The sequence below is a fragment of the Cajanus cajan genome, chromosome 7 (genome assembly GCF_000230855.2).
Source record: "Cajanus cajan strain Asha chromosome 7, NIPB_CcT2T_4, whole genome shotgun sequence".
NCBI classification, from domain to species: Eukaryota; Viridiplantae; Streptophyta; class Magnoliopsida; order Fabales; family Fabaceae; genus Cajanus; species Cajanus cajan.
In genome coordinates, this window is record NC_138523.1 from 457,436 (window position 1) to 473,817 (window position 16,382).

Here is a 16,382-nt window from a genome sequence, read left to right on the forward strand (position 1 = left end):
ATTTGATGATGAATCTGGCTTTTAAAACATATACTAATAATGTAAATATTTTTATTATATTATTCAATAAAAAAAATTATAGCGTAAGTTTGTGGTTTTAAAATAATTATCTTAAAAAATGTAATAACATTTTTTATTTATTAATAATTTAATATAATTATACTAACAATACACACCTATTAAACTCTTACAAATGAGACCTTTATAATACTGTCAAGTATTGTTAAGTTTGAAACGAACCATGATGCACCAATAAATTTAGGCCATTGTATATAGTAATAAAGGATTGAAAGGTTAAAAAGAGTATTGATTATATATACTTGTATTGGTGGTCAGTTAAATAACTTTTGTATGTTGCTAATAAGTACTTTTATTAGAAATCCTAGCCTTCGATTTTGCTCCCGTGGGAGAAACCTTGATCCTTCGTTACACAAGCCAACAATGCTTATGGATTAGGCAAAGGGATGGCAAATTTATGAGTTAGTTTGGGATCCGTCAATGGCCATGTTGGTTGCGGGAATAAATGTAACACTTCAGTTTTTATTTAATAGGATTCACCATAAGGACACATGATGTTTCATGAGTACATTTAAGAATCATGAGATAATGAGTATATGAAAACTGAGTTTTTGGAATATGTGTTATGAGTCTAAGCTAGGGAGCTCACCGAAGATTTAAGGATATGTTGGAGTTGGAGTTGGAGTGTACTTAGTTTGGGATTTCATATGGTCTATCTGATACCATGAGATTTGAATATCTTGCAAGATTTTGTATCTCTACTGAGTAATTAGTATCATTCTAGTATTAGTGTTTTGTCAACTATCATGTACTCCTAAGCTTTTCTATATTGAGATGAGAGTGTAAACTTAGCAACATATGCATAATTGCATTAAAATCTAGAATCACATTGCATAACATGAATTATCTTGATATATGTTTGAATTACAATTGGTATATTGGTATTGTTAATATTTTTTGAGTTGTCTAGTCTTTGTTTTGCATCAAGACACGTGTAATGAAATGCATCTCACTCCTTGTTTTATTTATGTTTGGATTGAACATCATTTGCAAGTAAAAATATAAGTTACATGCTAATTTTAATGGAAAGACTTAATCCCCATGTATGATGTTTTGATTTTATCTTATTATGATAGATTGTGAGACTAGGACTTGGGGTTTAGTTCGTTATATTTGAGACTTTTATAATAAAAAAATTATCTTTAATTGATTTGGTTTTAAAACATATGTATAACCTTTTGAGTGTCAAACAATTGTTCATTGTTATGTTCTATTTTATAACAAGTTTGAACTTTTGGTTAGTTTGAGTAAGTGAATATTTTACCGCTTCTGAAGATCTTTTGGAGGATATTTTGCATCTTTATTTTAATCTTCATGTTTGAATATTAAATGTATGCGGGGTAGTGTCAATATTATTGGCAATATGAATATGAAGTAACTCTTGTCACTTGCTTGGCGTTTAACATTGATTGTTGATTGAGTTTTCTAGTTGTGTTTGTGTTAAATATATTGTGCTGAGGTGAATGTGTTATATTCAGATATTAATGCAAAATTGGATACATTTATAGATGTGTCGGGAATGTATTGTAGTTACGATTTCAGTAAGGTACTAACATTGGTTGCTTTGAGGCACGTAATTGGTGTGGCTTATTTGGCAAATAAGCATGAAGGAAGATATCGAAGACATGTTATGTTAGTGACATAGATACTACCCATGGAATAGAGTCAGATAATTTGGAACCTTGTTCATTTCGTAACCACTTAGATCCCGTACTGGTAATAAACAAAACGAAAGAATCAAATCCAACAATTCTGCTAGAGCGTGATTGATATAAAGTTGTTACTTTATGTGTTGAAGAATAAGTGATTGATTCAATATTTAATCAACATTAAAATTGGGTTACGCAGTTTGTCATAATAAACTAATTACATATTGGACCTAGCAAAGCCCGTGTTTATCTTGAATGGCTATAAATTGAACTCAATGAACGATTACGTGTCAGCATGTGTAGATGACAAATTGTTACGCTACACATTTCCTTTTTCGTCAAAACTGTTTGACAGCCAGTTCTACACCAGAAGGTACATGATAAACCTTTACCTCAAATATGTGAAAAGTACTAACAAGAAAGGACTTGAAAGGCAACTCTTACAATTCTAAATACTTTATCATTACAAAAATGTGAAAAGTACTAAAAAAACCACAACCACTTATGAAGTTCCCCATGCCAGAGAATGAGGTCTGACCCGATTAGGAAAAGTTTGTGAGTGTGTTTGTGTGTGTGTGTGTGTGAGAGAGAGAGAGATAGACAGAGAGAGAGAGAGAGAGAGAGAGAGAGAGACAATTTCCTCATTCTAACAATTGGGCATCCCCCTTCTAAATGCTACAACACTTTCAAACCATACATATAAGAAATGAAGTTTCTAATCTTCACATCGTCTTAACATAAGAAAATTTGTAAATTTGTCATAGTAAAACTGGAGGACATGAGAACTTGAGTACGCTCAAGGTATTGTACAATCCTAGACATAATACATGTACATTTTGAATCTTCAAACGAACCAATCATCCAAAAGCTAACCAAGTAACAGAGTTATATATAGCATTCATCACCAGTCAAAGTCCATCACGGAGTTGGAGTTACATACCCCATATTCCTCGTGCCGTTGCCACTTTGTTATTTGGTCTAGATGTTAGTTCATACAATATCCTTGCAAATGTATCGGAATATCTGCCATCAGTGAAAAGTATCTCTGCAAAAGCATTCTCATAAGCAAGCAACAAAGTTCTGTTTTGCGGCTCAGAAACGAGACTCTCCAATATCATGGCAGCTTTCCGGCAAACTTCTGGAACCGGATGTGGAGTCTTAATCACTTTAAGTAATCGATCAATAGCCCTGCGTTTGAGGAATTTTGACCTTTGTTATTTAAGGAAAATTACTGTCATGATTTTACCATTTCACATAAACCAAAAATATGTGAAGTATATTTTAAATAAATGGAATAATAAGTATCACCATCTCTCACTAGCAATCTTCAATCTGCAGTCCATATTAACTTCAGCAAGGTTATAGAGTGCACCTATAGCAGCTGCCTGTGCATCTAATGCTGGCATGCTGATGAGATCAATTAAACGCTTGTGTATCTGCCGCAATCAACCAGTGATGATATCATGATTTTTTAGAACATGCAACAAATTAACAAGATTACATTACATGCATAAAATGAAGTTTAACCTGTGGAAAAAAAGGAAGCAAGAAAGGTTCATTGTCAGGATTAATGATCAAACGCCCAAGTAATTCAGCAGCAGCACAATGCCAGGCTTTGACTGTAGATTCCAACATCCCCATGATGGCCTGAACAGCACGTTTTTCTCTGTAAGTAATGCAACAATTTATCAATCAGTAGCAGAATTGTAATAGTACGTTAAAAGAAGATTCAAGATGGATCAATCACTTACGTTATTTTAATAAATGATGGCTTGGATGAGCTAAATATTCGAAGATCCAGCAGTGGAGCTAAGTTAACAATTGTCTCTAGGGCATTTGTGACAAGTTCCTCATCCTCTATCAACATCAACATTATGAACATTTTAGATTATAACAAAATAGCGTACACACTCTTTCACTGATGGGTCAACACATAATTAGATGATGATGATGTAAAAAAACCCTACTTTAATCACATATTTAGCAAGTTTCTGAAATCCTACAAATATATATGTATATATAAGAAACGTATCCAATGATAGCATGTCTTATTATGAGAAATGAGAGGAGTAAATCATAACTTTTAAATTATTCATAAAAATAATTAATGGTCAAGATTAAATGTCAATTATAGAAACTCCCTTACAAAATTATTACTATTATCTTTTCTAAAACTATCAACATCAACGCCCACCATTGCAACTTCCACCACCACCACTGTTATCGTTACCGTCATCGCTAGTGGTGGCAATGGAGGCAGCGATTATAGTGGTAACAATGCCACCATCCTCATTGTTGTCATTGTTACCACCGTCGTCATTGCCACCACTATTGTCGTCAGTGACAGCAACAATGATGGTGGAAGTAACGACAACCGTGACAGTAATAGTGATCATCGCGGCTGTGGAAGATGATGATGATGATGATAGTTGTACAAGGGATAATAGTAATAATATTATAAAGGAGTGTCTATAATTGAGTTTTAATTTTAACCATTAATTATTATCTAAAATCTTAAGGCTATGATTTACTCCCATCAACTCTCATGATAAGAATATATGCTCTTATTGGATACGCTCCATATATATATATATATATATATATATATATATATATATATATAATGGGACAGTTTTTAAAGGTAAGATGTTTGGTAAACACAAATTCTATAAACGGATGGTTTTTTCTCTAAACAGAATTAGACAAAATACTGATTCTTAAAAAAGTCTAATTCAAAGGCTGGATTTCGTTATTTGGAAAACGGATGATAGTATATATGTCAAAAGGATACCATCCGGTTAAACTCCTGAACACCAAACCAACCAATGAATTTTGCTAACTTTTCAGGCAAATGGATTAGCTTGTGTTCCAAACAAGATGAAAAGGGTCCAAAAGTAATGACAATGTTAGGGAGGTACCAATGTTTATATAAACCAGTAAATGTACCAAATATAAATATAAGTATAAATAATAATTATTTCCCAAATTTAAAACCGTATGCAGGCCTAAGATAATCGATTGCTCACACAGTCACACTGAAATATCATAAATGACTGTTATAAATTTTAATCTGCAAGGGTTTGAACTTTAGCATTTAATAACCAAACATAAAAAAAACTAGCAGCACTCATACTATATAGATCCATCAGCCTGTAAGTAGTGCAGAGAAGAGAAGCATTTTATCTACCAGAAAATATTCCCACATATTATGTCTACTTCCTAGTTCATAGTTATCTTATAAGAAAAGCTAAGCAACTAAACAAATCCTATTTACATCAGCCATGACATTATTATATATTCCACCCATACACAGTATATCATGACACATGAAAAAATAACAACGAATTTATTGACTTTGCCATCAACATCATATTCACCCAACCCAACCAAGTCCAGAATCATGGTATATAAGAGTTTCTTAAATAATATTACAAATCAATGAAAAAAAAAAATTGTTCACAGTAAATTGTGGTAGCCATAACTTTTTATTAGGTTTAGGCCTTTGTAGTTTCATGCTATCAAGGTTTTGGTGCCTCAAGGACCAATATCTTAATAATAAACTAAAGGGACATGCCCATCATGGAATATAAGGACCATTTACTTTTGATGAATAAAAACTAAAGGGACTAAAACCTAAATTACTGTAGAGTGAAAAAATATAAGAACTTATGCTAAATGGTAGGGACAAAATATATATATATATAGGAACTAATACCATAAAAATATTATAAGGACCAAAAACCAAATAAGTGGAAACTGGGATTAAAATATACTTTAAACCAAAAAATAATATAGCTTATAAAATGTAGGTATTCTCACCAACAAGATGGTCTTCTATGCATTGGAAGGCTGTTTCCAAACAATGACGATGCTGGGCCATTATAACTTCGTTGTCTGGCATGAAAGAGAAGTTCCTGATGATATTTGAAGCAGCAACAGCACATTGCTGTTTTTCTGCTCGCCCTTCATCATCTAAATTAAATAGACTGTCTTCATCAAGCCACAACTCTGAAAAACGAGATTTTGTCACGCCATTCTGCTGTGTTGATTCTATACCAGCAGACCCAGATCCTACACTGCATGAAGAGCATCATCCTACAATGAGATTCATTCTCTCACATCACCCCATCCCCAAAAAGATAACCGATAATCTATTGAAAATATAAAACTCAAAAACAAAGATGACATTCAAGAAGAACAAATTACCCAGGGCGGTGGAGAGTACCAGTTGAGCCCAACGCCTGATATTCATTCCCAAATCCAGTTACAACAGAATTTGCAGCTAATGTCCTGACCCTTGTTGTCTTAACCAAATCCTTTGGAAGTGCTATGTCACGCCAATCATCTATCTGTTTCAAATTACAACATGACAGAAATATTTAAAACGGTAATGACTAATGATTTTCAAAAGCAAATACAGGAAGAATATCTACAAATCTTCTATGAACACTTATATAAAACGTTAAAATAAGGATTGCTGACACATACAACTTGAAGGAGCGCATCAAGCAAACCCGGAATTTTCGCAAGGGGAGTTGCATCCTTTCGCATGTCATCCTTTTCTTTAAAGGAGAGCAGCGTAAGAGCATTCAACGCCCAGGTTAGTTCACTCTTCAAACCACTTTGAAGAGCCAAAACAATTCTTTTATTGTTCTGATCTGCAAAAGAAGGAAAAACAAAAATAAAATCTCAAAAGAACAGACAAGCATTATGAATAATGAGATGATAGGTATCATATCATTATATCCCTAAAGCTTACACCTATATCAACTCTGCCAAAAAAATACACATTGATTGTGTACAATTATATCATAACCATTATGTCATCTCATTAACAAACATTATGTCATCTCATTAACAAAACTACGCGCTACACTGAAGGAAAAAATGTCGCAATGTTCTCCATACATAGCATACCCTAGCCACAAAGGCACCCCTCCAAAGAGGACTTGCTTTGTTCTATGATTATGCATCAATAATAATAGTCCTCAAGCATCTTGTAACATCAAATTAAGTGCTTCATCATGTATACAACAATAAACAAATTGTTTCTTAAAATTCAAAAGTGAAATACCAGTGCCATGCCAGTGGTTGTGTTTGTGAGCTGTGTAAATTCTGGCTCATACATACAAAATGTCATTTTTAAAGAGAAATTAGAGACTTAATGATGGGTATAAACAATTTCAAAGATCACGAGAGTGGAACGAGAAGAAGCTGTGAACTAACCGGCGAAAGAGTTGTGAACGTGAAGGGAAGGACCAAGCAGGGTAGACGGAGCCGCCGAATCGGCAGCGGAAGCGGCGGCGGAGGCACTGTTGTTTCCGCTGCCGAATGGGCGGCCTCTCTTGGCCGGTGGCGCCGCCCCGCCTCCGGCTGCTCCGCCGGACTTGCCCTGTTCTCTCTTCTGCATCTCTCACTCTCTAGGGATTTTCGAGTCTGCGATGCGATTTCGAATTGTTTGGGATCTTAGTTGGACTTCGTTTTGGACCCGGCCCCAATAAACCTTGATGCTAGTCAGCCCATTTAGTTAACCTCACATTTTTGTGACCAAAAAGTAAAGGGATGCGTGAGAGAGGCTAAATTATTAAAAAAAGCAATTATTATCTCGCTTTTCATGACTCAAACGATTTTAAAAAGAAAAATTTACTATACATTTTTTTAATATTTAATTAAGACTTCTTTTAATATTAAAAATTTATGTGATATTTAATTAAAATAATTAAAAAATAATAATATTATAATAATATTTAATTAACATAATTAAATTTTTTAAAAATATATTAAAATCTGGTTAAAAAGTGTTGATATTTAAAAATATAGGAATTTCAATAAATAATTTTAAATGATGGATTTTATGAGCCTTTTTAGTATAATTTACATATATTTTTTCTCATTCAATAATCTTATCAAAACTTTTTAGATTTTACATGACTTTTTTTTTCGTTTATTTTTCACTTCTCTATCTCATATTTTCTCTTTTTATTCATCTCTCTAATTCATTTGTTCTTCTTTCTTTCTTTATTTTTTTCTATTTTTTGTTTGTCTATCAATATTTTTTGTTACATTTTTATCTATTGATAATGATGTATAATTTATTAACCAAATAATTATGAAACATCTTACCAACCTTCACCACCTTAGGAATGTAGTCCACAGTCTAATCCTCTTTTAAGTTCGAAGGTTCCCGTTGAAAAATCAACCTGTAAAAAAATAATTAGATACAAGTGTGGAGAAAGTTCTTATTCAATTGGTACCAACAATCATGTCAAAGTTCTAGATAATCCTTCCATTGCATTGTTAATTTTGAAAAAATATTAACATATTGGAGAATTAAAAAAGAGAAAAAGACAGAGAGATTAGGATGCTATAAAAGAAATCCCAAATTTGGATAACAAAACTCATTTTATAACTACTAATTTACTTGATATTAAAGTAAAGAAAGACATTTTCTTTAAGATTTCATTAGAATAGCATTCATCTTGAATAAACTTCAAGTTAGAATGATTACTACTTTGTTGAACTAAATTTTTTTTTAAGTATTGTTTTGATTGTATTTTGGTTGAAGTGTTTGACATATATTTTGATGGAGTTATAATGGTTGAACTTTAACAATATATAAATGAAATTTGGATTGCATCAGAACTATTGATGATACTCATGTTCTAGCAATGATGGATGGACAAGATGTAAGCAATGATCGTAATCGTCATGGAAATATATCACAAAATATATTAACAGCTTGTAACTGATATTTGGAATTCATGTATGTTCTTCGCAAGTGAGAAGGTTCAACTAATGATTCCAAATTATTAAGTGATGCTTTGACAGAAGAAATGGACTTAAAGTGCCCCAAGGTAAACATTTTTTTAATAATATATATATATATATATATATATATATATATATATATATATATATATATATATATATATACACACACACACATATACATACTAACTTTTCATACTAATTTTATATGTAATTAGGTAAATATTTTTCTAGTAGACTATGGATTTCCTAATAAACATCAATTTTTAGCTCTATTTTGAGGTATGCGATATCATCTCCAAAATTTTGCAAATCATGGTACTGACTCTTAAAATAAAAATGAAGTATTCAATTTATGATATGCATCCTTAAGAAATCTAATGAAGAGGATATTTGGTACTTTTAAATCACGCTTCACAATTTCGAAGTCAACACTTTAATTTTTATTTAAAATGCAAGTTGAACTTATATTAGCATGTCTAGTACTACATAAATTTTTTCGTAAAGAATGTTGTTCTGATGATTTTTCAATTAAATTAGTGAATGAATCTTCATCTTCAATGCTACTAGTTAATAAAGACCATAATATTGAAATATTGTTCAAACTTAAGAGTATGAAAGAGAATATGTCAATACATAGAGAGTTAATATAACTTTAGATATGTGGAGAAATGTTAGTTATGAAGACATTAGAGTCAATTATTTGTCAAAAAGATAGAGATAATTATTTATCAAAAGATAGAAAAAATTGTGTTGGTTTTACTTTTCTTTATTACTTATATTATATGTTTTTTATTAATTTTTGTAGCATTAAATGTGTTTTACAAATCTATGTTTTCTTATGAAATCCATAAAATCTTTTAAAATCTTATGATATAAATCCATCAAAATTCGTTAAAATCTACTAAAATTTGAATTATAAAATCTTTTCAAAGTAGGGATGGCAACGGGGCAGATTAGGTACGGATTTCACTATCCCCATCCCTTATACCCATCATTTTCCTCATACTCAATGGTATAAAATTTGTGTCCTCATTCTCATCCTCATCAGGTATTGATTAATATTCATACAGCCTCAAACTTGCCTAAGAGTTAATTAAATACTTTTTTACAAAAAAAAAATATTAAAAAATTCAACATAGAGTAGCAATTATAAAATTAATTAATTAAGTTTCATTTGACATTAATTAAGTTTTATTTGACATAAATCTAAAATGAAAGGATATAATAGTAAACAAAATGTGGAGACCAATGTCATTACTAAAAGGAGTATCCCCTTTATATATTAGTATATATTTTATGACAATATTAATTTATTTTAATTGATTATATTCATTTTTCAACTAACATTTTTAATATTACTTCTCTTTTTCTAATATAAATTTTACACATTATTTTTCAGCTAAACAAAATTGTCTCTCAATTATGTTAAATTAAATTCATTTTATTTATTGTGAATAAATACATTCTTAATTGTCTAACCTTTATGTCTATTATATTTTAACTCGAATTTTCAATTGAATTTTGATAGCTTATTTTGAAAAATTATCAATATTTAAAAATAATTTTATATCAAAACAATTATTGACTATAAATTCAAATTTTAGTTTATATATTTATAGATGTTCATTTATTATAAATTTTAATTATAATATAATTTAAACATTAAAAATATTTGCTAGATTTTAATTATATAAAATGAATAATCATATATAACATATAACTAAAATAATTATTTATATATATAAATATTATCCCACTATTATAAATTTCTGAATCTGTAACCAATTATATGGCTATTTTTTCCACTTAACTATCTACCTGCTGTACAAATTAGTCACTGCTATTGAAAACAAAGCTATATTCATTAAAGATAGGTTTCTTGGAAATAAAAATAAGTACAAGAAAAATTGACCATTTTGATATTTTAAAATTTTGAAGGAATGTAGGCCCTCCTTAATGCAATTTTCAAGACTTCTCACCTAACCAAATAGTATAACTTTTCCTCAAGTCGCACAAAAGTAAAACCATGGTAAAATTAAAGCATTTGCATCTTTGAGGCTAATAACCAGCCCATGTTCCCCAAAGATTTAGAGCAAAAGATGAGATTCTCCAAAAGAAAATTCAATAATTTCAGTAGACATCATCAAAAGATGTTCACTAATTAAAGAGGCGTCAATAGTCTTACATCATGGAAAAATAAATCAAATGGCTTATCTAGTGACAATAACCTAATCCATTGAACATGATTATGCATCACTAATTGCCAACCCTTTTTTAATATCATAACCTTGAAAAGATTATAAAAGTGCTTATTTTTAATATTAAACAATACAAATGTTTAAAAAATTGTTTGAAAAATAGCATATCAATTTGTGATGAAAACTTTACTAAGCCAGAAATAAAGAGAAATGAGATATGGGAAATAATTTATTATATGATCCAAGACTATATAATTTAGAACAATTTCTACTGAAACATTATTTTTTTTTTCGTAAATTGAAAAATATGGTTACTGTTATGTAAAAAATCAAAGATTGACTAAAATCATACGGTTTCTGACCATGTGATAATTTCTTGTTAATGAGCTTTATTTTCTTCTTTTAAAAAAAATAAAACTATTTTTGTAACATAAAAATAAAAATAAAAAAGATATTAAGAAATTAATCTAACGAAAATTTTAGACTCATTTACCTAAATTTGACGTTTTAATTAACATAAATGTTTTTCATATAATCTATTTATTTCTTTTTACTTTCTCTTCTAATCATTCAAATAAGTAAAGATAATTTTTTCTCTTTTTTTTAATTATTTCTATCCATTTAAATAAATTAATTAATTTTTTTAATTTATTTTTATTTTATTTACGTCTATGTTATTTATTTGTTCATATTTTTTTCCTATTATTTCTCTCCTTATTCAAAGAATAAAAATTATTACGAAAGATGTAACACTCTGAGTTTTAGTTGTTTAATTTGTCTATATGTGATATATGATTAATTGTTGATTTATTGTTAGTTGTTATTTAGTGACTCTAGAGTCAAGGGACTTTGAGAGTTAAATTATCTTCTAGGTAATTGTGTCAGGGTTAAGTTAGTTAAGCGAGAATATATAAGATTTTTCTTAAAATATGAACTTCATAAATTCATGTCTTTAGAAATCATAGAAAGAAGTTAGTCAGAAATTTTATGGAACTTGAGTGATTCTTCTCCACTTTTCTAGACTGAAACTCTTTTCCTCTCCTCCTTGTTGTTGATCTAGACTTGTTGAGTGGGTGATTCGAAGCTTGCAAAGACTATAAACACCAAGTACATAGTTGATTCTTCTCTTCTCCTATTCTTGGCTCGATTCAATAAGAGCTAAGAGAAACTTTGTATTTTTAATAATCATGGGCACATGATGGTTATGTTATTTAAAATCAATAAATTCATAGTTGTTATTTTTTTTGAATCTATGGGATGGTGATTTATGAAGTTGTGGTGTTCTTGTGGTTGTGTACGAGTGGGATATGATGATTATTGAAATCCAATGATTGCATGTTATTTTTGATGATGGAAATAAGTTTCATATGTTGCACAAATGTTGAGTTACATATTTGTTGCATGTTGGTTATTTCCTAAGTTTCAAGTGGATCAAGCTAAAATGAGTTTTTGCCAAGTGTAGAACTCGTCATTGTGTCGGATGTGCCTTCATTATGCTAGGCATGGCTCGATTTAGGGGCCACTTTGGCTTGATCACGTCGAGTGCGAGATTGGAGCATCAAGCATCGATCAATAAAGAGTCCTTTAAATTAGTCACACCAGGTGTGGAATGAGTGGTGTCGGGCATGAAAATTCAAAAAGTCTCTAATTTGGTGGTGTTGAGCCCTAAAGGTGTAGCACCTAGCGTGATCAAGCTAGTGGATCACTACCTAAATGACGTCGGGCACAGGTTAAGTGGTGTTGGGCATGAGTTAGGTAGAAATTGTCTGCCTGATTGAGGTTGGGCATGACTTTCGCCACGCCAAGCGTAGGAGACTCAAATGTTGTGTGCCTCACCCATGTTAGGCACAGGAAGATTGACGTCAGACATGGGCGAGAAAGAATCCTCTTTGTCTCAATAGCATCGAATGCACTTAGAGTGGTGTTAGGCATGATATATTAAAATGAGGGATGATGTTCTAAGTTGTTTACATGTTGAAGTACGATGAATTGTTTAATTGAATGATGATATATGATGATGTATGGTATATTCAATATTGTACCCTTCCAAAAACATTTATGCATATAATGCATGTCAAACAAGATCCTAATGCATTATCTTATTATAGCAATACACCTTACAATTGTATGTCAATTCACTTGTCACAATAGTCTCATCAATATATCAAGGTAGCTCATCATTCACTTGATCAATTATTCTCATTCATAATGTTAATAATCTTACACACATTACTAGGCATTAACAATAAGCAACATAAGGATCACATTACATATATGGAAGTTAATAAATGACATTACATGCAAAAAAGAAGAAAACACAAACGGAAGAAATAACGCTCAACATAGGACTTCTAGAGAGCATTCCCCACTCTTTAGTTGAGCCATGCTCAGCCTGACAAGCACGTTCAGCTTGAAACTCATGCTCAGTGTGGGTGACATAAAGAGCAATCCTTACTTTCTACCACTGCAACACTCGACACTAGAAATGACACCCAATGCCATTTTCCAAACAACAACACTACAACTTGCAATTTTCTTATTCTTTTCTCCAATCCATATCAATTTACATACTTAATCAATAAAATACTCTAAAATTATCATATTACACATTCAAAAGGTAAGCATTTCACTTGATTACATACTTTTATTAACTGTTCATACAATAATACCTAAACTCATTCTCTTAGGGTTCCTACAAAAACCCACGGGCAATCCAAAATACATGAATATTGGCTCAATCACGAAATTGAAAGCATAACAAGGACACAACACCAAATAGATCAATGAGGAATCATAAAGAACACCAAAGCCACCATACAATTAATTGGGAAAAACTCCTTTATACTACAAGAAAAAAAAGCTATTTTGTAGAGGCTTTTATTTCAATTTGTGGGGGTTTTTACCCTCTACAAATTAATCTGCAGGGGTTTTTAAAACCTCCGCAAATTAATCTGCGAAGATTTTTAAAACCTCCGCAAATATGTTCGCCACAACCTTTTTGTGGAGGTTTAGTGCAACCTTTGGTACCTAATTTATATTTGTGGCAATTTTTTTGTCGAGGGTTTTAACCTCCCCTATTGTTGACTATTATTTTACGAAGGTTTCAAACCTCATTTTTTTACAGCGGTACTATTACGGGGATTTAAAACCTCCCATTTTCCACTTTTTTTGTAGGGGTTACTACCCTCTTCAATTTATAGCGATTATATTGTAGAGGTTTTAAACCTCCTTCATTTGCATTATTTATTTTCTGATCTTACTACCCTATTCTGCTTGCATTATTTCTAATCCCCTAAATACAATAATTTGTTAGTAATTAGGAACCCCTGTACATGGCAATGTATGTCACCATTTGAGGTGCTTATATTTTGTGTCAACAATATTTATTTATAAATTTCCTTCAAATACTTTTATTGTGACAAAAGACATGAAAAACTTTTACCAAAGTGCGCAAATATATATATATATATATATATATATATATATATATATATATATATATATTATATGTATAAAACATTCCATTCTCAAAATCATCACTGTAACATAAAAGTAATCTAAATTGAAACGTGATTATAACTTAAAATCCATAATTACTCAAAATCCATAATAGACTAAATATAGTTTCATCCTAAAAAACATCATAAACACACTAAATTTGTTGGCACCAGATGATCTTCTTGTACCCAGCGAAGACTCATCTGCATCACTAGTTTGCTGAAATGATAAAAGAAAAATATTTAGGTGAAATAATCAATGTCATTAATATATGATAGCAATGTTAAATTATATACCATTTTTTGTTACATTAATTTGTTAGATGTCACCATCAATTCATTTTATCCAAGCAAAACCAAACTATTGAAAAAGAAAAAGAGCAAAGGTACCCACTGCACTAGTATTTAAATCTCATTTCTTTCCAAATGAATCAAGCATGATTTGGCTATTAATTAATTAATTATCCCCTTTTGAAAGAAAATAGGTGGGGAGCAACCAAATACAGAGAGAAACAGAGGAGAGATCAAATAATGCCCAAACCAGAAAATAGTTTAGTCGAGAAAATCAAGACATGAGTTATTTCGATTGATCCTAGTAATCAATTGCTTTGACCAATAAGTAGAGAGAAAAATAAGGAATGTTTTAGTTATTTGTGATGAAAGTTATGTTGAGAGAAAAATATCTATCTTATGCTCAAAGTCTTCAATAGAAATTAATTATTGTTTCCGGTGATATATATTTCGTACCAATATTATGGTTATCCAAAAAAAAGTAATTCAAGATGAAATGATTTTATGAATAATATGAAATATGAATTTATTTACTTTAGCATATTGAATGTAAATGTTTTTTTTTTAATGTTTCTACAAATTGACGTATCAATGGATGATGACAATATTTAATACATTAATTTTGTAGAATTTACATGAGAGTTTGTATCTTAGTGCCTTGAAAATTTTGGGATAACCAAGTTAGTTGGAAGGCTATAGTGATAAAGGTGTGGAAACAAACTCTTTGTTGTGCCGAAGATTGAAGTGCGGACTTAAAGAGATCTAAGGGATGATGGCACAAGCATGAGAGTCTTGATGGGTATGATAACTTCCTATATCTGTCAGCACCAAACAATCTATGATGAAGCGAATGATATATCTCTTGCGGGAGTATCTCGGTTTGGTTACATGTTACATGAATATGTTATCTATATGAATATTTGTATTATGTCCGACAACCAGTTTTGGTGTCAAGGTATCATAGTTTAGATCATTGATACATTTATTCTCCACTTCCTTGAGGCTAAGCTTATGGTTTGATAGTTTTGTGTAAGAGTTTAGACATAATTCACTTAAAATTTGCTGTAAAATATAAGTTATTGAATAAAATAAGTTTAAGTAAGCTTATTTTCAGAGTAAATGAATCCCTTATCATATATATATATATATATATATGAGTTAGAATTCATTAACATCAAGTATAAATCTAAACACTTACACTTAATCTTATACCTTTAATAATTTTTTGTATAAGACGAATTTTACTGATTCAATTGTTCAATTATGTAATATTATACTCAAGATCATTTATATAAAATTTTACATGATTTCAAAATTATTTAGTAATTCATTACATTATTTTATTTTAACGTATAATATGATATTTAAAATATGTGTAAATATTCATTTTTGAGAAACATATAAGAAAATTAGTGAATTTGGTTAAGGGAATTAAATTTGTCAATAAATTAAACTACTTTTTCAAAATTACCCTTAATATCTCTTAAACTAACTTTCTCTCTTTCCATCTAGTTAATTATTGTTTGGAAGAGAGAGACATATATGTGTTGACTTATCTTCTCCAATTCTAATAAAAGAGAGAGAGAATTTTTATCAAATTAATTTCAAGCATTTATTATCATAAAAATATATTTAAAAGATATAATTAAATGCAAATGACAATTAGAAGAGGGTCTTATAAAAATGGACAAGAAAAAAAGTGAAAAGAGTCTTATATATAAGGACAAAACTAGTGTGTGTGTGTGTGTATATATATATACACACTCACACAGAGAGGGAGAGTGAGAAAAAGGAAGGATCTACTTACTCCAAGAATAAGTCATGGTAGACTTTATCCATTCAATAACTAATGTTCTACATCATATTTCAGTGTCTAACTATTAAATTAAAAAATTCTT

At 30.3% G+C, this 16,382-nt stretch overlaps 1 protein-coding gene across 1 annotated transcript; it reads right to left on the reverse strand.

Annotated features, from left to right (window-relative positions):
- Positions 1-2,371: 2,371 nt before the first annotated feature.
- LFR (ARM repeat superfamily protein) lies at positions 2,372-7,211 on the reverse strand. The gene is made up of 8 exons (XM_020355362.3): positions 6,954-7,211; positions 6,216-6,385; positions 5,934-6,076; positions 5,547-5,803; positions 3,479-3,584; positions 3,255-3,393; positions 3,036-3,163; positions 2,372-2,915 (listed from the first exon to the last, which is right to left on the reverse strand). Exons 1-8 carry the CDS (start codon positions 7,135-7,137, stop codon positions 2,660-2,662), a joined length of 1,383 nt encoding a protein of 460 aa, XP_020210951.1. The 5' UTR covers positions 7,138-7,211; the 3' UTR covers positions 2,372-2,659.
- Between the last annotated feature and the right edge of the window lie 9,171 nt (positions 7,212-16,382).